The sequence below is a fragment of the Branchiostoma floridae genome, chromosome 12 (assembly GCF_000003815.2).
Source record: "Branchiostoma floridae strain S238N-H82 chromosome 12, Bfl_VNyyK, whole genome shotgun sequence".
NCBI classification, from domain to species: domain Eukaryota; kingdom Metazoa; phylum Chordata; class Leptocardii; order Amphioxiformes; family Branchiostomatidae; genus Branchiostoma; species Branchiostoma floridae.
Window position 1 is genome coordinate 6,792,779 of NC_049990.1, and position 24,923 is coordinate 6,817,701.

Sequence of the window (24,923 nt, forward strand, 5' to 3'; positions counted from 1 at the left end):
ATTTATCACCGAATTAACATACCTGCACGGCTGTGGAAATACCACTCACTTCGTGAAACTACTACTGTCAACCAAACGAGAACAATTTACGAACGGAAGTCAACATGGTAAAACCGCACAAAATAAAATATTAAACTAGTGAAAAAGAAAAATCAAACGCTCCTAATGTCACCTCACAAATGTGTGCTCCAAAGTCCTGTGCGTTCCTGAAGTTCTTGGCCCTGTAGAGTTCCTCGCCTAACGCGGGCAGAATGGGTTGAAAAGAGCCGGCAGGACGTACGAGCAGGCGGGCGGGAAGCGGGGTGGGAGGGCAGGCGGGCACAGCTAGCCAAAACGATGAACTCAGGCGAACCAGCACCAAGCCCGACCTCTCCGGCGTAGCTCGGCCAACATATGGGAATGAAAGGCTCTGGGCGTATAAAAGGTTCTATGGACAGGTGAGGATGTACAGGTGGTTAATGAGAGCACGTGGACTGCTCCCGACCAGGTGTCGCCTCTTAACGACGCGAAACCCGGTCAGAAGCAATCATGTGCCTCATTTGGAATAGTGAAAATATGTCCCTTTCATTTTTCCCAGTTGACGGCCTTTGTTACAACCTGCCAACCGGCCCTCTGACGGTGACTTTGAACGTCGGCACATGCGCAGATGGGCATGCTGGCGGAGACGCCTACACTGGATGGAACTCTTACTCTAGAGTGATCCTGGAGGAACTGGACATGGCTGACTAGCGCGTCTCTGTCGACTCTGTCGTTTGTTATTTTGTGATTTTGTAAACTTAATCACATTCTGTTTATTGATCACGGTGATGTTCTTTCGGCTGGAATTTTGTCGATTTTTTTCCTAAATCTGGTAGTCCAGGACTTTATAGCACATTGCAGTCTCTGTTGAATCTTTTAAACACGTGTTATTTTGTTTTGTTTATAAATCATTGATATGCAAATTCCATTCTAACCTTATTTACTTATCATTATGAGTTTGCTTGTATTGACTGTATGTATTTTCTTTGGTTTGTTGTATTATATTTTATGTTTGATGTATTCAAGTGATTTGAATCTCTGTCTTATGATGTAACGCAGGGCACATTGAAAACCGCCCTAGTGGCGATATGTCGTCCCTGGCTAAATAAATAAATGAAATGAAGTTTGATATTCTTTGTTGCTTTGCACACATTACGTGTCGTTTTTCTGTTAAATGTGGTGTTGATTGTAAGGTTTCATTTCCCGAACATTCTACTGTGGTAACTGTAAATCCAATGTGTTATTACACACACAGAATGTCTCAGCAGAGAAAGTTGTCGTCTATTCATTTTCCGTGGCCTTACCACCGCCATGCTTGAATTATGTTCCAAAGTTGTACATGCAGTTTAATATGATACGAAAACTGCTTAAGAAAAAAGCCAACAAAAATACAGACACTTTTTAAAAGTTCACATATGACATGGATTGATATAACCTCATTGATTGAACATTCAATCTTCAGCATGACCCGTATGTAATATTTCACCTTTGTGTCAAACTTTAACTCATTCAATAAAAGATATTGTCAAATCCGGAAACTCGATGGAAAATCAGCTATGTATATCACAATGAGTTTGATAAACGATTAAAAAAAGATAAACATGTCCTTGTTGATCTGTTAGAAGAGACGATTAGCGGAAATTAACTATCACTACAGGCGAATGCGTTGTATGTTATCTTGACTGCAATAATATCAAAAGCTGCTAGACACCGCTTTTAATCCATGCAGAATTTATAAGGGGTTCACCAAAAAGTAGTTACTCAAGCAACTGGATATGGTTTTGGATTGGAAACGGTCAGACGTTTCGGATAGAATCCACCATCCTTCGTCAGTGACACTGAAGTGATCTGGAAGAACTGATCTTTTATACCCTAACTATGAATTTATAAGGGGTTCTCTTTTCATCCATGCAAAAGGTTCGGCGGAAGTCGAAGTAAGGAAGTCGATGACATGCACGTTATAATAGTATAACTTATATAACGTTATATTTTACTACCTATTAGATGCCACAAAGCTGTACAACAATTTAAAATGCGTTTTTAATTTTTTTTGTGAACCTGCGTTTGCCTTCATTAACTTTGAAAACAGCAACTTTCATCAAAGTCAGAAGCAGCCGCATGTGGTTTCATTGTTTTGCTGGTAGCTTTTTTTCTATAGACGGGACACCAATTGAGGACAAAGATTTGACCTCTGTTTCTCAACAATCACGCGATGAAAAAGAATCACCTGAAAAACCAAGGAAAAACCAAGGCCATTTATTTCATGTCCTTGGAATGACGCACAAAACAGGTGAATACAACCGCATTGTCATCACTGTACGAGAATTGGCAACTTTGTATTCGTATCATACAGCAAATAAACGGAGGCAAAGTCAAGCGCCGACATTGCAGCAAGGTCGCTTTTGTTTTCCACCATATCCAGTTTCACTCCTGTCGTCGCTCGCGGTCATTATCTACAGCCTCTTAGCATTTTAGCAATGGTAATCAGGTGAGGGCGCTTTGTTTGGTCCTCAAAAGCGTGCGCGCGGTGGGTCTTGTCTGATCGCCAGGTTGTTGTTGACTCAAGCCAAGCTGGGGGTTGGTCGGCAGGCGAAGAGGCGGAGCTTCACGCTACACAACACGAATTTTTAAACACGCCTCTCACTGAGTGAAGAGAGGAAAGTCCTCTGGCTTGTGTTGTGTTTCACAGTTGGGGACGGGTGTTCGTTCCCTGCTGTAAGCAAGCTCGGAATTCTTGCGGTTGCACCAAAGTCTCAGAGGACTTGGGGAGACAACAGACCGGTTGAACAAGGCTCGAGTGTCGTGAAGTCTGCTTTGCTGAATGACAAATGAGAAAAGGTTCGCCGAGGTGACCCGTCGCAAATTACGGGACGGTATTGAATGAAAGAGCTGGAATTTTCTGTGCACTGCGAGCTGATCTAAAGGAGAGAGAAGTGCGCACACGTGTATTGTGGGACCATGTGTAGGAATGTGTGAGCTGGGGTAGGTACTACACGATCGCTACCGCCTGGTTAGATCAATCCTGTGGATTTGTTAGTGGAAGGAAGTACAACTGCCTTCTGTAAACACCGATCGCTTCCGTGGAAGGGAGTGAGCAGCGGATGTATATATAGATAGTGAGCGCGTGCTGACTCATTTGCCAGTGGGATTCGAACCCGTGCACGTATAGGTAACGTGCGTTGTGTGCCGGGCTGTCATTTTTCGAAGCGGAAGTTGGATTTGTGCCCGTCTGTCCATGCTGGATTTGACCTTCTGAGCTTAGCGGGCCGGATCGAGAGGAGTCCTGTACCGTCGGTGTTTGAAGTACGGCGCGGAATTTATCGACAAGACTAGAGAGCGGAGCGTCGGGTATCTGGGGAAATTTCCCGGAGTGGGTTTCGACGTTGTTTCTTTCTTACCGTCCTGAGATAAATATATAAAACTATGGGCGCTGCCAGCCTGTCAAACTGTGGGATTGTGTGGTCGCTACTGTCCCTGTGTTCCACGGGGTTGTGTTGTGCCGGCTTCTACCTCCCGTACTGGCTGGAGGGCAACACGCTGGGCAAGCCGGCGTACTTCGGGACCTTCCGGCGGTGCAACTACCCTGCCCCGGGGAAGGAGGGAGACCCGTACGTTGTGGAAGAGTGCGGGCGGTACGCCACTTTCTACGATATCCCCAGCATGTCCTGGCAGATCTGTACCGTCCTGGTGGGGATCGGCTGCGGGTTCATGATCCTGATCTCCTTCACGGCTCTCCTGGCGTGCTGTGTGGACGAACTCATCACCAGCAGGATCGCACGAGCCGCCGGCTGGCTGCAAGTCTTCGCCGGTAAGTAACGAACCTCTCAAGTTCATGCCTCTAGCGACGTGGACTATTCTCTAATCGATATCAGTCATAGTCATTCCTAACTATGAGATCCTGCACCCAGCACACACAATGTAAATGTTTCTCCTGTTGTATTTCTTCTAAAAAATTAATCAACGAACTAGACAAATTATAAGCAAGGAGGTTATAAGTTAGTAACGAACCTCTGAAGTTCAGCCTGTAGCGACGTGGACTAGTCTTTAACTATGAGATAGATACTATAGCCAGCACACACACTGAAAATGTTACTTTTGTCTGTGTATTTTCCGAATACACATCGATTTTGAAATAAATACATGTTGTTTACATAAATATTATGGTAATCTACCCCTGCCAAGTCCCACGCCCATCCTCCATGTGTGCGGGATTTCACCACATCTGCTTTGAATATCGCAGGAATGCACTAACCTAGATTTTCAGCAGTACCAGCTCATAAATCTTACAGCACTCCACTCCCTCCAATCTCATTTGATTTTATCGCCAAGGGTTGTAAATTTGAAGGTCAGAAACGTGTTTTGCTGCTGTCAAAATCATTTTTAGTGCTTTGTACTTTGGTACCCAGTATGACTTTTCCCCACACACTTTTCACTGTTGTCATCTCTGTAGGTTCAACCATTAGTCTATAACAGACTCCTTCGGTCGCTACGAAATAATCTAACGTTACTAGTGGGAATAGGCTGAACAATTTAGCAGAGGATTTAGCCATAACCAAAATAATTTACTACATGTAACGTTAGGTCGCCCTGGTTATGCCAATTTCTTCTATTTTTGCAGCAACCCAAAGAGCCTGGTAGAGGCTAACCGTTACATCACTGTACCACTGACAAGTAGATAACAAGTTATATCAGTAAGTTGAGTAACAACAGATGAAGTCTGTTTGGGGAAAAACAACGTTATGGCTAATACATGAGTTAACAGCACCTTATTGACTTTTATTTTCATCTAATAATGATCTATACATGTTTTGATTGAAGTTATGTTATCTAGCCTGGGGCTGCCTCTTGTACTAGTATTTGTTGCTCAAAAGTCACCATCTTTCCGCTACAAAACTTGAGCTCTAGTCCATCTCGGCTGTCAGAGTTTTCTATGGCTACAGGGCAAGACGAAGAAAACAGGGGTGACTACTTGTGTTTCTAGACTAAATAGTTGCAGCATTGTCATGCGTTGTTTATGTCAACACAGTCCCATGAAAGGAGGGTTTGGGAAAGCTGTACACATGAGCCCCTACCCTTATACAGGAGAGCCAGAAATGCTAAGAAAACACTGCCACACACACAATGAGAAGCAGGGGTGCTGGGTTTGGTTCCCAGTTTCATCACTTGTGTCATGTATGTGGGTTTGGAAGGAAATGAAAGATAAGTCAGTGTTTATATGTTATCAGGAACGCCTTGAATTTTCAACATGCTTTGAAACCCAGCACACCTAGCAAGGAGAGTAGGATGACGAAGTGTACTGCTTGGTAAAATTGGAGACGTGCCTAGTCTCTTCTGGTCAGTTGTCTGGATTCCAAAGTGACCAAAAAATTCAGAATGCCAACTGCCCAGGAGTTTTTCTCCAGGGTGGGGCATAGCTAACACCCCACTGTGCCTAACACACCAAGCCCTGCTGGTTACCAGCTTGATATTCCCACTAGCCTATTATTCCCTCATCTGAAGAATATTTGAGCTGACTAAACAGACCCCCCAAAGCCATTCAATATTCCCTCTCTTTGTAGAATTCCTGAGTAAATAATAGGTTTTCCAGGGCCACTCAGGGAATAATCACTAGGCCTTCCATCAGGGTTGCTTTGAAGCTTCTTTGGTGCATTTTTTTTGTCAAACAAATTTAAGGGATTTAGCTGCTTTGCCATTTTGTAAAATATTGTCATTGACATCAGGGTATAGCCTCTGTTGTTGTCCTCATCACTCAGTTTTCTGATACTGTCTAATTTTGGATGCAATCAAAACATGTTAGCTTTCAGAAAACATAGTTCGACAAAATGTCCGTTACTAGGAGTTGGAAGAGAAAGAAGAAGTATTTGTAGTTGTCACTTGTGTGTCATAACTGATGCATGCTTGGCAAGTGAGTGTGAAGAAAATTATCACATCAAAAAAGGAGCCTGCCTGTTATGTGATTGGAATGTTTGCTGAGTCCATACAGCACCAAGGTGTGTAGTCTGCAGCTCTTTGTTGGCCATTTCTCATCTTCATTATTTCAGCAGAGATGTGTGAAAATTGGTGCAATTCATTTCAGGGCAAGAAAAGGAAATTAATTTAAAGACAGAGGCTAGACTATTCGCAACAAATTTTGCAAGCTTTTGTGATGCTGTTTGCTCTTGTTGGATTCAGAATTTTTCATCGCTTAAATTAGCTTTGAATTTACAAAGTTTGCATGTCCTTGGTGACAGGAAGTATATACTAATGTTTGCCCTCCAAATATTTCAGTGTCAATGTCAATGTCAAGCATAACAACAGCAAAGAAAAGTAATGATGGAAGGAGGGAAAAGTTGTTTTTGTCATTCCTTCAACATTTGACCACTATATAAAAAATACCAGTACATTTACCCTTGAAGTCTTGAAAAACACCTTAGGCCAAAGATGTATCAAGCTTACAAATGGTAAAAAAAAAAGTTGAAATTGTAGAATAGAAGAAAGTGGATCAAAAACTGATGCATCAGCTTATGCCACTGAAATAATAGACCAGGATGTTAATCAAATTACCTGTAAAATGTAGACAGTTCATTGTCTATTACTACTAGCTGTTCATCAACAGTCTGAGGTATGCTTTGAAAAGCTCATTTTGGCATGAAATGGGGGAGGATTTCCACCCCACTGCTCCCTGGCCCTGTGTAGTCACCCATGATATTGTACTGATAAAGGTCAGGTCCATATTAATCTCCAAGCAGATGTGTTCAGTCAGGCATGTTTTGGTAGGTCATTTGTGACCTGATCTGCATCTCCTTCTACAGAAAAGAGTGTAGACCTCTAGATAGAGATGTAGAAGGCAGGGAAGGCTATGAGAAACACCCACGACACAGGCCTGACTTACTGTAACATTGACTTAGATGAGCAGGCTGCTATCCTAGAAACACAGAGACAGGTAAAAGCCTAGAGGAAAGACCACAACAGTCCCAGAAAATAAGCCGGATGCAGAAAAAGGTATTTCGAGCTGATTAGACATGAGCATGAAAAAGAAATACAGACTGCTGTACCAGAAACATGTGATAGAGACAGGTAGAAATTCAGAGGAAAGACTAGAACAACCCCACAAAATAAGCCGGATACATCTGGAAATTAGGTCCAAATAACACCCCTGCATCTTGTCAGTGCTACAACAATGTTTACAACTCTTGAGTGATGAGCCATTTCACAAAAAAGTAAACATTTACACAAGGCAGACCATTTTAGGTGTCAAGCCTCCGCCCAGGGGTGTCATGTTACACCCACTGTGCCCTGGAGGTGTCATTTTACACCCAGGTAAATATATACCTTACCTGTCAAACACTGGAACAACTTCCCAAGGTGACAAGATATATATTTGTGTTACAGAGGTGGAGACAATCCCTTGAGGCATCTTGCATGTTTCTTGTGTCATACAAGACTTCAACACTTCAGTAGCTCCCTGTTACTGTAATAGTACGAAAAGAATATCTTCTTTTTGTATTCTGGAAACATTTGCTGTCAGGCATGATGCAAAATATTAAGACATGTTGCACTGGACTTTGTTGAGAAGTGCGTCAATAAAGTGTCAGAAAAGCCATCAGTCTGAAAACTTTGAAATTGTCCACCCACCATCTGCTTGAAGATGACGCTTACAGTAGAGCCATAGTCACTGGCTTTTCAAGCATTCGTGGCATGTTAAGGCAATTACGGGAGAAAACGCACAGCCACGTTGCAATTGCTACTGTAACACAGCACTCATGCCCGCCTTTCCACTTTACTTGGATTAATGGTTCCCCTGCACTAACGTAATTATGCCACTGACAAATAGGATACCCACACAAAACTCCACCAACACAGCGCCTGGAAAATCCCCAAAAGGGATCAAAGAAGACGTAACCAGTTGGAGTTCTCTGAAATTACAAGTCCCTCAGATCTTTGAGGAACCCTCTGTACTGACATGTGTTTCAATCTTCATGCAACTCTCCTTTGAAGCTGGGGCGGCTAAATGATTACATTTGCAGACGTACCTTATCACTGAAGTTATACAAAGATGCCTGATCCATATAATGGGAGAATTCCATTTATTTCTTAACGAAATTACCTACAAGGGTCGGTTACCCGTTATTCCTTCTCGTCTTGCCGTATTAGGTTGACATGACTTTGCTCTGGAGTCTATGTGATTTACCGTATAAGGAGTTCTTGGGCATCCCAGTACTCGCAGTAGCTGACTTGAAACATTCCCATTGAATGATGAAGGAACTGGTTTACCTCATGTAACCTCTCTCAGGGTTCTAGCCAGTGCATTTTAGCGTAGTGGGCCCCTACGCTAAAATTTTTGACCACTATGCTAAAATAAGGGCCACTACGCTAATTTTTAACTAGTGTAGTGGTGTTTTGGTATCATTTGCTTGTTCAACAATGTCTTATCAATGTCTGCACAATGAAAAATGGTGATATGACCCTTAAAACTGACCAGAAAATCCTACTATTTACATGTGATGTTAACAAAGTGCCAACTTTGAACTCTACATTTTCAAAGTCTCATCGTGGAAGGGCCAAGACCCCCCTTCCACACCATTCCCACTACACTAAAATGAAATCCTGGCTAGAACCCTGTCTCTCTCTCTCTCTCTCTCTCTCTCTCTCTCTCTCTCTCTCTCTCTCTCTCTCTCTCTCTCTCTCTCAAAAAAGAGATAACTTCTTGACGAATTCTTGAATACCGGGGTATGTGTTTTCAATGTGTTGCTACTGTACTATAGAATTACTATAACTCACAACAGTGAATTAAAACACTGCGATATTGGATTTACAGTATCACTCCAACAGCATACATGTCATGAAAATGTTTTTCTTATTTCAGTTGTAAGTCACAGTAGAATTCAGTACACGCATTGGCAAATCTGTACAATTTGTAAGATAAAAACGAAACAATCACTACAAAAATGTTGACAAAAGGCCCCTTTCAGCTAGCTACATGTAAACCCTAATAACCCGGTACAAAAGGTTGTTACGATCATGAGCGATGTGCCCCTGGCTAACCAAGGTGCCCTCTGCTATCATGGCCATAAGAGAAGGTCAATTGACCCCATCTCAGCTGATCCTTGGCCATTCGTAGTTAATCCTGGTCCATTCGTTATCGCAACAACGAGCACTATACGGGCCAATCCCCCCTATATGTCAGTGTCAAGAGGGGAGAAATGTGCCGGGGAATCGTTATCAATATCAGCATTTTCATCATGATCAAGGAGGTTCAAGGGCACTTGTGTGTTATCTCATGGTAGCACAGGATGGTAGCCTGAATGCTACTAGGTTTATTCAGCTCCCACTACCAACTGGGGAGCCGTCAGTTAATCTCCAAGCAGATGTTGGCAGACAAAATCCTAATTTTTGCAAGAAGGCCGTTTAATTTGTGACGAAAAACTGACAGCTAGAAAAATGATACGCATTCACCTTGCAACATCTGCTTGGAGATTAGCAATCAGTGGAAGTGGAGTGACACTAACAAGGCTTAAATCCAGGATAACTGAAGATGATATGAATGGATTGGTATGATTTGTGGTATGTCAAGTGGTTAGGTTCAAGACCAAGTTTCAATACTAATGAGTAATGTGTAACTGTTGCATTAGTGATGTATAGTCTTCTTAAGCTAATGAACAGAGTTTGATATCATTAGTGATGCTAGTCATAAACATGTATTGTCATTAAGCAAGCAAGACAGTAAATGCAGTTCAACTACGTGTAACAGCATAGAAATTGCTTACAATTGTGCTGTTGTCGTGACTGAGCAGTGTACAGATTTGTGCGTTTATAACATGTATAACAGTTATAGATATACCCTGTAATGTTCTTTTATTCCATGCCTGCTTTTGTTCCATTTAAACTGTCACTTAGAATGGGTTTGATACGCCCAGGTTTTGTTGTATTGCCCTGATTTACTCTCGCAATTTGCCATACTTTAGATAGGGTTGTAAACATCGGCTCCTGCACTATGTCTTAGAAGAAAAGACCCTTTAAAATAATCCTCTCTGCATTGTACTTTATTTTGTTTTATAGACTGGAGGACTGACAACACATTTATAGTCGGATTAAACAGACGGGTGATACGTTTAACTGTCACAGAGCTGCATTTGGACTAATAGGCAAATAGATCATTCTCTTTACTGCAAATGATGCGCCCGTCCGATCGTGGAAGAGAAATTGGTCGTTTACGAGGATACATGGAGCGGAGAAGGGGGGAAATAAATCTACAGGAGCAGTGCTAAAGTAGCTGGGTTTAACTCCGCTGGCTTGGTCAGTTTTGTTATGTATTGTCTGTGAGGTCACGTGGTGTAATCGGCAGCACGTTAGGCTCAATCTGGCCATGATGATGATGATGGGTTCAGGCGCAAGAGGTCCTGGGTTCAAACCCTGCTGTGTCACCGATCCTGTGCCCTTGGGAGACAGGCACTTTACACTGCCTTTCCCCACATTACTCAGGTGAAAATGAGTACCAAGCATCCCTCGGATAGGACGTTAAATAAAGACTGTGCCATAATGTCGTGGGCAATAAAGGAAGAAAGAAAGTCTGAGGACTGGTGACGCTCTTACATTAGCTTGTTGTCAAATGAATGCAGCTTTGAATGTTTGATACGGCTTTTATATTGAGCCATGGACAACCTGTGACCCTTATTCTTCTTTATAAGAGTGTTGTGTTCTTTTGCGTGCAGAGGGTTGACACTATAAGCTCCCTCATGCATAGGGCTGCTGGCTCTACGTAGTAGTACAGTAGTAGTCCACTGTGTTCTGCTTCTGCAGAGGTCTGGACACTTTGCAGCTACAATCAGTCTTTCTTCAACTCTCTCCATTTTGTCCTGTTCGTCATGAGCTTCCTGAGCTGTGTAGTTTTCTTTCTGACCAGCTCTACATCCGTATTGGAAAGGACACTCCTTTACAGTCATGCCCATACTTTGGCCTCCTCTCCTTGGTCAGGTATAATGTGCAGAGGTTCTTGAACTTGACTTTGATGAATGACCAAACTTTCATGTGTATACAGAATGCCTTAGCAAAGCCCTCAGTGACTAGAGTATGTCTGAGATCTGTAAACTTGTTTTCTCAAAGTGGGGATCAAAGAGTTGCTTTGATGTTTCACAGAGGTGAAGTTCACTAATTAGGCAGCTACCTCATCTCCTTGGGGGTCATGGAAAAGGCCAGAATCCCAGTCTCCTGCAGACAACAACATAACCCTCCTCTGATCTCCATCCCATTACTTAGAGCACGAGTGGGTTTCAATCCAGACTTAATCCCAAATGAGTGAATCAACTCTGTAAAAGGGAACTAGCATAACCATGTAGTCTACCTTTGAGTGCCTCCCAAGAGAAACTCAAGAAGTTAGTCAGGTATACTTCAGTCATGGCTAGTTGGTCTCTTTGGGAACTGTGCCTGTCAAGCGCAATGGGATATGTCCCTGATGGAGAGCGGCAAAGCTTTGATGCGCCACAAATTTCCACACAACTTTATAAAGAAGTTTTTATAGGAGACCTGTGTGCCTTTGTGGACACAACCTTCTGTGTTTGTGGATTTAGACTTGAAGGGAACATGAAGATAAAAGGATTTGAAATCTCTCCCCAAAGAATATGCTTGAGTGGTACATGTAGCTGATCAAAATACATGTAATTTAGTGCTTTTGTTTGAAGCTATTAGTTTTACTAGTAGTTCCGGCCTTTGTGAATATTACCCAGCCACCCCATTCTGCAAAAAATAAATTGGCAGGTGTCACCGCAACCAAGGACAAACAAAAGTGTATGGAATTTAAAAGTACTTGAAGTAGTAGTGTCAGTACGTTTATAACAATTGATAGAAACTTTGCTTGATAGTCATATGCAAAGGAAAAGATAAATTGCTGAAATGATATATCTATATCTGGAAGAATACAAACCCCAATTCCAAGTTTTAAACAGCATTTGACTTTTGAGTAGAGACTTTGTTTCATATACACAGGTCACACGCTATTGTCCGCGTTAAAATAATGTTTACACTATCTTTTGCAACAGTTTATGCATCAGGCCAGGTTGTGTTGCCCCACCTTGAAAAATCTTGACTTTTTGCCAACCTCTTTAACCCTCCTGCAGTGGGTTATTGTACTGGTCAGGTGAAAGACCTTCAACAGTTTTTGTGGCCCTAAGATGGGCGCTCAAACGTGTAACAACAGTGAAGGGTTGGGTTCCTTCTAGTTTGTTCCTTTGACATTGTATGCTGGTTATTGTGTTTTACACACCCACAGATGTTTTGTTGTTACATGTAGATATGCTGAGCATACATTTACTAGTAGTTTCATCTCAAATGGAAGCCTTTGAATACTAAAAAATAACCCCAAAACTTTTCCAGGCATCTTTGTTACCTGTGTACTTGAAATCATCTGCATTCTGTTTCACCTGCTTTCAAAAGGTCCGTATAAGTTGCCACACACTTAAAGAGCGTCATAAAAAAAGTCGTGTGCCAGAGATGGTCACCTTTCTCGCTGTTTGACAGGTGTTTACATCTTGTTCCACTTTCTACTCACCTGGTTCATTGTCGCGGTAACAATAGACGTGTTTGTTATTACTACAACAACATCATTTGCTTTGCCAAATGCTAATCTTGCTTAATGGAAGGTCGGCATTGGCCAATCATGAGAAAGGGTAGCGATCTCTCTCTTTATCCCAAAACAGAAGCCGAAAATCGGATACCTTAAACGACGGGTGGTCTTATCTTGGTATCCTTCAGGAACTTGTGTTACGTAAAAGGAATAGGTTCAAGACAATAGTGAATAGAGGCATTGACAGTTTAAATCTCGCTGAAGCCTGTTTAGTTTGGGCGATGAGAAAAACCAAGACAAGACATTGAGAGAGTCAAGAGAGCATCTTTTCAGAAGTGTCACTTTCGAAGTTAATCCTCGTATCCTTAAGCGGCCAGCTTTGCCAAACTGCTGGTACAATTTCGCCAACTTTCGCAGAACACAGAAGAGTCTTTTTGCGTTCACTGAAGTGTGTTTAGATTCAAACCCTGGAACTCAATTAGGCTCCAACATAACAGGTTTCAATTTCCCACTGTAGGTATACCTCACACATGAGCGGATTCAGGCAGCCAGGGAGAGACTTACTGGGACTTAGATTACCTGGGATCAGGTGGACACTGGATCCAGCTCATTAGACCACAGACAGAGATTTTATTTACACATCCGTCAAGTTTCGGCCTCTCACAATTATAGATTAGTCTATGTCATCAATACCTCTGAACAAATAAACTATTGTGGACACAACCATTGTACTTGCAGGTCAATGCTTCTGACCATTACGGGCTGACCAGTGGTTTTCCCAAGCTTTCAGTCCAATGGACAGATCCCCAAACCCCTGTTCGATCATGGTTCTATTTCGAATACGTCTGTCAAAAATAGCCATTTCTGTCCCACTGGGGCAGTTTTTGACGAAGATGTTCGAAATAGAATAGGGGGTTCTATTTGTTTGATATGGCGTCCAACAGTATGGGTCCATTTATTACTGCATATCTTGAAATGTTTTCAGTGGTCCTACTTTTATTGTTTTCAAAATCATGACACAGTGTTTCCATGGCATCATTGTAGTACTCACAGAATTGTTCCAATCCTGGACCACGAAAACTCCCTTCCCAAACCCCCATCAGCAATGAAATAATCTTACACTAGTTACAGTTTGTTGAGTAACCGTTACCATAATTTACGATGATAAGTCTCTTTAATTTTGGGAGGGCTGTAGTGCTAGTATCCAAATCCTTTACAGAGAAAAGATAGCAGAGATTCCTTGCATGCTATACCCCATTCTATCCTGACATTTTTGAGTACCTCTGACATATTTGCTGGTCACAAACTGCCAGTCTTTTATCACTTCCCTGTTCCAGGGTGTTAGGTTCCGTTTGGCCTGTCAGTCTCTCCACTTGCATCTGCTTCAGGGTTGTAGCCAGCCTGAAATCATTTTCAGTCCCCTTGATTTTGAATGGGAATCCTATCGAGCACCGAAGGCATGGCGTGACATTGCGCGTCATTTCTAGGGGGTCTGGGTCCCAGAAAATTTTTAAATCAAGACCCACTGAAACACTATTTCCTGCATTTTGAGGTGCAAATTTTGCTTGTAGACTAAGCTGTTTAATGGCATCTGTTTTGGTGAAGAAGAACACATGGGTTTCAGTATTTTTTTATATCTTTACATATCAATTTTTGTCTGTCCCAGGGGACGGAATGGGGAAAACTTTTTTCAGTCCCCAGCTGCAAAATTCCTTCAAAAGACTGAAGGACAGGTGCTGGCTACAAAACTGATCTGCTTACAGTAAATAGTTTTGTCTCCTGGTCCATTAGGTAAGGTCAGTTGGAGGGTAGGAAGAGCACCACCTTGCAATGTCTGTCTCTTGTCTTACATGTAGACCACTGGAGCAACCTGTCAAAGTATCAAGTCAACAGTGAAAAGACATAGGTACACTTAACATTACAGAAAGAAAGCAACACATGTAGTAGTATTGTACGTATGTTTAAAGAAAGAAATATTAAAATATTCAGAGGGAAAGGAAAGATAGCAAGAGAAAGAAAGTGAGAGAAAGGAAGAGAAACTAAAGGAAACTTGAGAAAGCAAAGAAAGAAGAGAAGGAAAGAATTTGTAGTGTCCCTTCTCTATTCTTCAGCTTTATAATGAAATACATACTTCATGTAACGCTAGTTCACCTTTATCCATGTGGTAACCTATATCCATTGTTTTTAGGAGTAGGGCATTTAGGGATATCAAGTCGACGTCTAATTGCTTTATTTGTATACTTGTAGACATTGAAAATACTGCAATTGAAACCAAAGTCCATCAAATTGGTATCTCTAGATATCCCTCTTTTAGAAACAACAGATACAGGTTACCACACTGATAAAGGTGAACTAGCCTTATTAGTTATGTAAAGATAACCATATGATATCTGTCTTATATTACATGTGGGTGAATGGGTCAACTTGACCTGTTAGGGATGGAGAGTGTTGTTAGAGGGAGTATTGCTGGCAGATAGCCAAGGCCTCACCAGGCCACAGATGAAAGTTTGTAGTGGATTTGACAGCCTCTGACGTCATTCTGCCTATCAATATATTATATAGTGCACCCTTGTCCCTTGCACTAGTGCAAGTACAATGTACAATGTGTTAGCAATTGAGGATTTCTGGTATGTTGCTATCATTTTGTTACAGAGAGAAAAGCTAGCACAACATGGCTCAAGACATTACAGACCAAGTGTCAGTATGAATTAAATTTTGTCCTTTTGGATTGAGACATATCCCTTACCAGTGCAGGGCTCCCATACCCATGAGGGGTGAGTATGGGACCCAGATAAACTAACCAGTTCGATATTCAGGCTATGGGAGCCCCGGTAAACTAACCAGTTTGACATTCAGGCTATAGAATCCCCAGTAAACTAACCAGGCTGACTCTCAGGCTATGGGAGCCCCAGTAAACTAACCAGACTGATACTAGTACATAGGCTAGGAGACATACAGTCAGTGGTCCAGTGTATGGCTATGGGGGAGCTCTAGGCATTGGCCTCAGGAATCAACGGGCTTCAGGCATCAAGTCTTTGCACATCAAAGAAGCCAACACACTTATGAAAAAGAATAGGTGAGGCTTGGCCAGTCGGCCTGCTGAAAAATGCAAACCACATTGCACTACTTGCTATCAGGAAAATGCTATGCTTGGCCTCAAATTGCCCAATTGAACATTCTTTATAGAAGAAGAACTTTAATGTGCGACCATTGTAACAGGTACAATGTATGGTAATCTGTATATACTTGGGAGTTGAACTATATGATGTTAAAAACTAAAACTGGTTTGAAGCTCTTTGGAAGCTTTGATGTCAAGACCTCTCAGACCATTGTCCCAACTTTTGGCACTGTGACAATGAAAAGATATTCACTTCAAACTTGTGGCTTTGTCTTTCTCACAGCTGAATCATTTCTAGTTGACAGACTAAAAGTTTGGTCAGGAGGGAATGGAAGGAAAGAATGTGCAGTGGCATGTCAAGTTGTAGTTAAGAGTTTTTGACCTTGGTGATCAAGTTGTTCCAAACTTCAGATGACTGCCAACATATGCTAGCCTTACATGAAACCTCATTCCATTCTTTACTACAAGTTCTATCTGTTTCTGATGACATTTTCATAACTCCAGCACTCTTCTTAGAAAATTTATTAGTCATAGTCATATAGCCTATTCCCCTGTTAAAGGGCCTTCACACGGAAATCGAATTAGCAGGAATCAAGCCGAACCAGCCGGAATGAAGTATTTGCAAACTTCGTGTCACATTCGGGGCCATTCGGGTGGGAATTCCAAATGGGCCTTAAATCCCCTTCACACGAGAAGGAATGCGCCGGAATGCCGTCAGAATGAAAATTCTTGTCTATTCCTGTGAATTCGTAGTGCGTTCTAGACATTCTTACGGCATTCGAAATATTCTTTCGGCCACATTCTGGCAGGATTCGAGGTGGCTTGCCGTTTCGGTTCTCCATCGAATGAGATAAGAATGTTTCGAATAATGTTAGAATGCCGTAGAATGCGGTCAGACTGCAGTCAGAATAGTTAGAATACACTAAGAATCCACTACGAATGCCATTCGATATTTCTCCACTTCGAATGCACCTCGACAGTTTTTAACATGTCAAAAACTTTCGAGCCAGCTAAAAGAACGGGGACGAATATCTCGAATGCAGTAAGAATGTTTAGAATACAGTACGAATTGCGAGGAATTGCCACGAATAGAAAAAAAAATTCATTCGGACGGCATTCCGGCTCATTCGTGCTCTCGTGTGAAGGGGGCTTTACAACGATCTAATGAAAATCCTGACCACTACTATCTCTGGGACCCAACCTCTGCTTGGAGAATAATACAGCCAGTTGTGTAGCAAAGAACTCAACATTCCCCCACCCGCTGTGAATATGATATTGATGTTGCAGTAAGAATTTAGAGCAGTTGTCAAAAATAGCTAATAAGGGAAGGGCTTGTGGAAGGGAAAATGATTCGTGTGCCACATTTGCAGTGATCCTTACCTGAAGGGAGGGATCAGTGTCTCATTCTAACATGAAAGACTTTTGCTACCAGGCATTTTGTTCACATGACTGGCGGTAAATCATGCCATACCACAGGCAGCATGGAGTTTAAATGTTCAGAACTTCAGAAGAACATGTTTGGCACTATTTATGCCTTCCACCACCAGGCTGGTGAACTGATAAGCTTCCTTGTTACTAATGCCAGTAGAAGCTATGAAACTGTGGCATCAAGGCCTGAAGGCCTGGTGGTTAGCTTTAACAGGGTAATGGACATGACATTGGGGTCTAGTTCTATTCCTGGCACCCCTGGCTAGGTGTTGTGCCCTTGGAAAAGGCACTTTACATGGTTATCCTCACTCCACCCAGGTGTAAATTGGTACCTGGTTTTGGTTGGGAGTTACATGTAAAAGGTGAATGAGGTGGAAGAAGATCTAGTAGTAGAGGGGTGGGTTTAATCTCCAAGCAGATCCTATGGTAGCATAAGATAGCATCAAAAGCTGGCAGAGGAGTGAAGCCGGCTTAGGAGTGTGTTTCGCTACCATGGCAAATGGACACCTCTTGGCTGACTTCACTCCTTGGCCAGTTTGGTACTATCTTATGCCATCGTAGGATCTGCTTTGAGATTACGTGGGTTCAACTTCCAATACTGTGCCCCAGATACAGTGGATGAACATTGAACAGTCCATTATCTCAAAAGGGTTATGAGACCTTTACCTTTTTTCTACCAAGAACAGAAGCTGTGATAAAAGCATGCCAGTTTCATTGAGTTTTCCAGTTTCCAAAGCTGGAGTGGTCGTACACAACTCCTTGTGTCAGCAAAAGAAACCCTGTCATTACAACTTGTCAAGAGATCTATAAGTAAGTGTTTGTTGCTGGAGGTGTTTACTCCACCTAGATGAGTGCACCTGGTTGCTATGGAGATGGGGAAACCTTATTCCTTAGCCAGAGTCAGCCAGGTGTGGTAAATGTGTGTGGTTGGTCAGGTGGGAGGTCCTGGGGACCCACATATATGCTGAGGTGGTCTTTCAGAAAAGGTACACCACAGAAAGTCCTCCAGTTTCTGTGATTTTTACAGTGAAGGTGAAAATCCAAGAGTTTGCAAATTGATCATGGAATGGATCTTTGTTACCTGGATCTTTCACGCAACACCTTTCATGAAAACATTTTACTAGTCTTGGACTGATAGCTGAATGAGGAGTGAGAAAGTAGCAAGAGTTGACTTTAAATGTATGAAGAATGACAATGTAACTTCTGCTGGTGTCAATTATACATGTTCAATATATGACTACTAGTGCTACAGAGCTACAGAATTGTTTCAACCACACTGAGAAAACCTCCTTTCTCCTTCTATCGCAAAAATTGATTTTACAGTAATGCTGCACTTGAAGTTCAAGCGACCTTTATTCTATAGACACCCAGAGATGGAAGCTACGTGTATACGTATTATTGGGTGAACCCATGTTGTAACTCTTTACATGGCTAGTGTTCCAAATAATGAACACTAACCCCCCAAAGGCACCAAACTAAAATGAGCAGCGGTTGACAAAAGCCGCCATGCACCAGAAAACATGGAGGTTCTTAAACTAAGCCGTCTTCAGCCTGGGCATTGTCTGGTTGAAATGGATGAGGAAGTAATTAGGTGGCAGCATAATTAATCAGGTTTACCCTTTTCTGATCCATTACTCTCTTTGTGGGCATGTTCCAGAGGACTCTCTGGTGCATCATATACTGTAAATGCATTTAAGTTCGCTGGGATTTACTTTCACGCTAGTGGAAAAATGGAGTGTTCGCGATGGTTTTAAGTTCGCGGTAGTGCCATAGACTGCAGTCTCATACTATAATGGAAAAATGATCGCAGTGGTTTTAAGTTCGCAGTGTAGTGGCCACTGTAAAAACGGCAAACATAAAACCACCACGAACATTGCTGCATTTACAGTAATATACACCAACAGGCTCCAAGCAGATGTTTGAAAGCAAAATTGTAATGTTTACCTCCCCGCTGTTGTTACGAGGAAGGTCATCGGTGACAAAAGTGGGGCTAGAAAACATTAAGCTTATGCGTTCCAACATCTGCTTCGAGAAAATGTAATCCAGGGACCAGAATATTTTTGAATTCATTACCCTTCACAATGCTGTTTCCCAAAATTTTTAGGGGGAAATTTCACCTTGACACTATGGAAATCCACACCATATACATCGCTCCTATCTAACTAGGGCACGCCTTTTTAAAATTTTGAGGCAATGATGACAAAAGTATCATTGATGTCCTTAGACACATTTAAAGACATCCACTGCAAAAATTAAAAGGTCGTCCAATGATTCCAAATCACTGAATAAAGAGACTCTTTTTACACAACCATTGCTTTATTCTCACAGACGTTTCGGTGACCGTCTGTCACCTTCTTCAGGGCAATTCTGACTGGTTCACATTGTACTGCAGGACAGGTTACACATACAGCTATTCATGGATTCCAAACCACGCATAAGGCGAGATGGCAGCATCCGCTGCTCCAGTGCCCCATGAGATATGTTGTGAAATCTGATGAACTGCATAACCATGTTTCATCACATCCCCGCTTGTTGCTACCCCAGGAAGGTGGTAATAATTGCCCCATCGGGAGCGAGCCATGCAGAGTGACCCCAGCATGGCTAGAATATCAACAACAGCCATGATAGAATGCAGGATGTCTGGAAGGACACACTTGTATGATGGCCCTTTCTCTTGGTCCATACAGCCATCTGTTTAATGTTGTCGACCAAGGCACAGTTTTGACAGAGAGGGATGTAGGCAGAGATAATGAATTCCCCAGTCACTTGTTATACTTCCCTTGCCACTAGACTGTTGATATTTGGCATTGGAAATGCATGTATTTTGAGATGAGAGGATATAAATCTAGGAACTAGTGTCTGTTGTAGGATTACTACTGTCCTATAGAGTTTTGAGTCTGATGATTTGGGGGATCTGTATTCTCATCATCGTCATCACCTCTGTATTCACCAATAGAGTTTATGGCCCATGGGCTTACATTATTGGTTAGCTGCCTCTCTTTCTCTTTCCCTCTAGGTTCCTCAAGGCTCCCTTTTTTGCCCTGTCATTGCTTTTACGAGTACATTTATTCTCTATTCTCCCTTGTCACTTCCAAGGAATAGTAATGATTTACAAATTAGAAGGAGGGTCTGTCCTGTACAAACTAGGATTGATGAACATTCTATCTTGAAATGAATGACTGTTCCTATGTATACCTTTCCTCAATGAGGCAGCAAATTCCTACGTCGTTTGTCACAAGTTATTACAGACACATCGCAAAATGCCATGGGGCGTCCTATCTATGTATGAGCTGTAAGCTTGTACCTGTGTTCAGGTTTTTATTGATTAGGTTAGCGTATGCCTTTCCCCCCTGTGCAGAAAGACTTACATAACTGTGGTTATACATACACATACAAATGTATATGTATGATGAAATATATTGATAGACACGGTTCGCATCCAATCAAGGATGATTCAGGAACAAAGCAAAACCTACTTTGCAGCGCAATTTAGATATTTTTTATGCATTCAATAGAAAACAACAAGAACTGTTCAACAGGACCAAAAAATTACATATGATTTATGCCATTGACAACAGAGAGAAAGAAAGAGGGAGAAAATAGGGGGAAAAGTACTTCAAATCAAGCAACAAACGAAAGAGTATGGGGATGTCAAAATTCAGGAATAAAGACATTATGATTAAGGTCAAACAGAAAAAAAAGAGGAAAGTAGAAAAATACTAAAAAAGATTTTCTGCTAAAAAAGCTCATATCACACTCACATATTACTGTAAATGCAGAAATTAAAACCACCGCGAACATTTTTCTATAATGATATTAGACTGAAGTCTATGGTCTTACTGGGAAAGTAAAACCACCGCGAAAAGTCATTTTTTGCGCTACCGCGAAATTAAATCCCCGTGAACTTAAATGCATTTACAGTATTTCTCATCAAATATCACAACTCCAAATGTGGATTGTATATTAGCCAGGTTCATGTATGACAATCATAATACGAGTTGTTTTTGCATTCCTCTGGCATCGCCGCGGTCTCCTGTTACCATATTAAATGTGGCTCCCTCCGCAGGTAAAGTCATAGGTGAGAGGATGCTCAACAAAGTGATTTTCGCTTTGACTTTGCAATAACACATGATGTACGAGCGGCGACGTAGTGTTAATGGGTTCCCATCAGGCGTTCCCAATCAGTCAACGCGAACCCGTGGTGCGTCGCACCCCATTCTGGTTAAATAGAGTCCTTATCGGGCTTGTACAGCAGCCAAAGGGAGAGGAATTCTCTCACAAATCCATAATTTAGTAGCAGAGTTAGCGGGGGTACTTTGGAGTTAATTTAAGTGCGGATAATTAGGGTACTGTTGACTTGCAGCGATTAGTGTCGGGATTTTCTGTCTCATTTCGCTGTAAAATTTTAGAGCGCAGTGTATACATGGTGCACCATTATTCGGATGATTTTCTTTTTACACAGTGAGGCAAAGTACTTCAGCACATCAATTTCTTGCGGATATTTCCATGTACTGTATATATATATATATGATAAGGGCTGATATGTCCTGGTGAAATCAATTCTAGTTTCAAATAGTGGCCATTAAATCTAAGCTACTGCACAAATGTTGTTTCGCAGCCTGTGGTATTTTATTCCTTTTCCAAACACCAAAGTCATGGATGGATGAAGACTGCAGTGCCAGAAGTCGATCTAGAGAAAAAGTCATAAAAACGTATAATTTCTCTGCTTTTTAAGTGAAGGAAATCAAAATGACACAGCAAAGAGTTCTGTAGTTTTTTCTCATTTGAAAGGGAGACCAGAGTTCCTAAGTAAAGTTCTAGGGATATTCGGTGCGTAGGGAATAAGCTTTGAACTGGAAGCTCGCGGCATCGCTAGACACTTATCTTGTAATGTACTGTAGTCATCCTTCTTATCTACACTTTACAGCAGTCTATACAGCATCTTTATTCCGTCTTCTTTCTTAAGGCTATTCCGAGACGAGCTGCTAAGAGTGTGAAATACACCATTATCTCTCCTTCACTAGAGATGGCACTTTGTCTGGGGAAACTTGGATAGCGTGTGATGTCAACGAGTGTGGAGATAAAGGTAGTAGTGCTGCATCATTGTGACATTTATGCAGCAGTAAGGTCATTACATGAAAGAATAGCTCAGCTTTTTATTTCGTCATACTAGAGAAGCTATTTGTCAAAGAATCCGTGCCTGTTGTGCCAAGTAGAAAACTTTTATAGGGAGACATGTATCAAAGAAAGGTGTCTTTCCAGGTCTCTACAATTACAAAAGAAGCTTGTTTTCTATATGAAGACTTCTTGCTTTCTAAGTTTCTACTATGCAACAAGAAGCCGTTACAGCCATAATTATGGTAGTGTTTATGATAGCTTAAACACTTGTTCAGACAGCTTTGCTACTAGGTTGGTACAGCTTATAATGTACTTCAGCATTCTCTCTTCTAGTAGGTTCTACTAGACTTTTTGGCAGTATCAGAGAATTTTATCAAATCATGTAAATCAAGTGCTTGATCCCTTTGCTTCTTTTCCTTGGTTGCCAAAGTTTGTCACCCCATTCCGTCAATCAAAAACAGGCTCCCATATTTTTCTTCCACCTCATCTTTTCAGGTGTTTGTATACCCACCTGGGTATAGTCTTATCAGCCCATCGACGTCAAGACGTCTTCCTTTGTCCTCGCTGTTTTCCTATCCATGTCTTAAGATGTGTCAGCCTTTTGTGGCCACAGTTGATACAAGATGAAAGCGCCGTCGGGGTGGGTGCTGGGAGCGAATTGAGGTCTCCTGTTACCGCTCCCCTGTCCCGCAGCAGTGTTCTGGAGAGGGGCTGACTTAGCGAGGTAATGAAGCTGGGAAATTAGAAGCACTTAAAGGGATTTGTGGGGGATTACTGCCACAGGGCTGTGGCAATGTTACCTGCCACATTGTTGCCATGTTGTAACAAATACTGCCAGGCAGCGTGCGAGGCTGATTCAAGTCAATGAACTGTTTGTGATTCTCCCCTCTTATAAATTTTTTTTCAAGCAGAGATGAGTTGGATACTGAAATCTTAACATGTTCCTGCTTATACATTATCCACGATCTTCTGGTGTATCGATGGAAGATCGGCCATATTTAAGATCGACAGAGGGTTGCGGATATTTTTCACCTGAAAACCGTCCCTGTCACATATAAGCCATACTTTGTACCTTGTACAATTGTTTTGCAGTAACGTTATTATTATAAGCGAGGCTTGCCCGATTTCTGTAGAATCGTCGTCCGATCGTTTTCGCCAAATTTGACGGGTATGATGCATTTCTAATAAAATACTTTCAACTCAGAAATGAAAACGCAGCAAAATCTTCTTTCCTGAAACTTTTGTCCCCGCAAAATTACATGTACATGAAATTTCAGGTACACGGTACCACATTAGAGTCCTGATCCATGGGGTTCAATCCTTCTGCAGGCAAGTCTTAAGCATATCTGTGGCCAAACCTTGTGGGTATTAAGTTCTCTCCCATCGGACCACAAAAGCATGATGCCTTATGACTTGAAGGTACCTGTATCGCCCAGAATGGCCATGTGATGCTTTCAGATAACACTGGAACATTTATTATCACGACAGTTACAAGCCCCACATCCCCTCTGATACAAGGATGAACCGATTACTGCAAATTCATTTGTATTCAAGGGGAATAATCGTAATTCTACAGTTCAAGGGGGTGAAAGGAGATTTTCGCTGTGCTTTCTTTATATGTATGTTCATGGTTTATACAGTCCTGTAGTAGTAATACACATTGCGAGTTTTGTGATGATGATTTCAAGATTTACCGTCGATAGTCCCGTGTGGCACTTAACGTTGATCCCTTCTACAAGATAGCCATACTGCAGACTGTAGAAGAATACAAATTTTACAGAAGGAATGGCAATTCCATGGAGCTTTGTGAACTACTGTGGAGATATCAAATGTTGCAGCAAAAAATGATGGGAAAAAGATGTGCTCAACATCATTAATATACAATATACAAGCTGGTATTAACATTAACTTGCTACCGGTAATATGGCAATTGAAGTATGCTAGTTTTGTTGCAGAAATGAAACAACCCCCCAGCTATAGTAAAAATACATAATCATGACAATGAGAACAAACTCAAGAAACAGATTTATTCTCAAAAGCCATATTGGTTCATATGGTTAAGTTGTGTCCATGGCCTAGTGGTCGGGCTATTGGTCACAATTTTCTTCTATCTCAGTGCACCACTTTCCTCCATCTAGAGGGAAGTGGGTACCTGATTTTGGGTGGGGACGTAAAAAGGTAGAAGGAGAGAGATTAGTCTGTGTGACACAAACTCTGCTGCCCGGGGCTATAACTTGCACTTCCCCAGTCGGATGTTTGGTGGGCTGCTATAAGCAAGATTTAATGAGGCTAGAGAGAGATGGGCTCTGCCTTCCAATACCATGGCCAAGCAAGACACACAGTCACAGTGGATTAATGCCCACTGCCCCTTTGGCCTCAGAACACTACGGGACCTTTACCTTACTTCTATCTTAAATTAAAAAATCCTGTTAAGATAAGGGTTGACCTTGCACCTAATTTTCCACAGCCCTGTCTGCCTCTTCCCCTTCCCTGGAGCAAATTGATGGTCCTCCTCCCTCGCTTTTGACTTGCATCTTCCCAATTACTTTTCTGGCAAGCTTAAGACATTCTTGATCTCCAGGCTGTCTAGAGTTCTTCCTCGGAACCATAACTCAAGACTTGCTGCAAGGCATGGTTTGTATTTTGATAAGGAGGATGAAAGGTGACCTATGATCCGAGAGACCACGATTTGCTTGATCTCAT

General features: G+C 41.9%; 2 protein-coding genes across 2 annotated transcripts in view; both read left to right on the top strand.

The window, feature by feature from the left end:
* The window catches only part of LOC118428109 (collagen triple helix repeat-containing protein 1-like), a 13,644-nt gene extending 12,908 nt beyond the window's left edge, over positions 1–736 (top strand). Inside the window, exon 3 of the mRNA XM_035838081.1 lies at positions 578–736. Coding sequence (XP_035693974.1) covers positions 578–729 — 152 coding nt within the window. The 3' untranslated portion in view covers positions 730–736. The remainder of the gene's footprint in view (positions 1–577) is intronic.
* A 1,678-nt stretch (positions 737–2,414) lies between these two features.
* The window catches only part of LOC118427462 (LHFPL tetraspan subfamily member 6 protein-like), a 74,054-nt gene continuing 51,545 nt past the window's right edge, over positions 2,415–24,923 (top strand). The window contains exon 1 of the mRNA XM_035837277.1: positions 2,415–3,826. Coding sequence (XP_035693170.1) covers positions 3,442–3,826 — 385 coding nt within the window. The 5' untranslated portion in view covers positions 2,415–3,441. The remainder of the gene's footprint in view (positions 3,827–24,923) is intronic.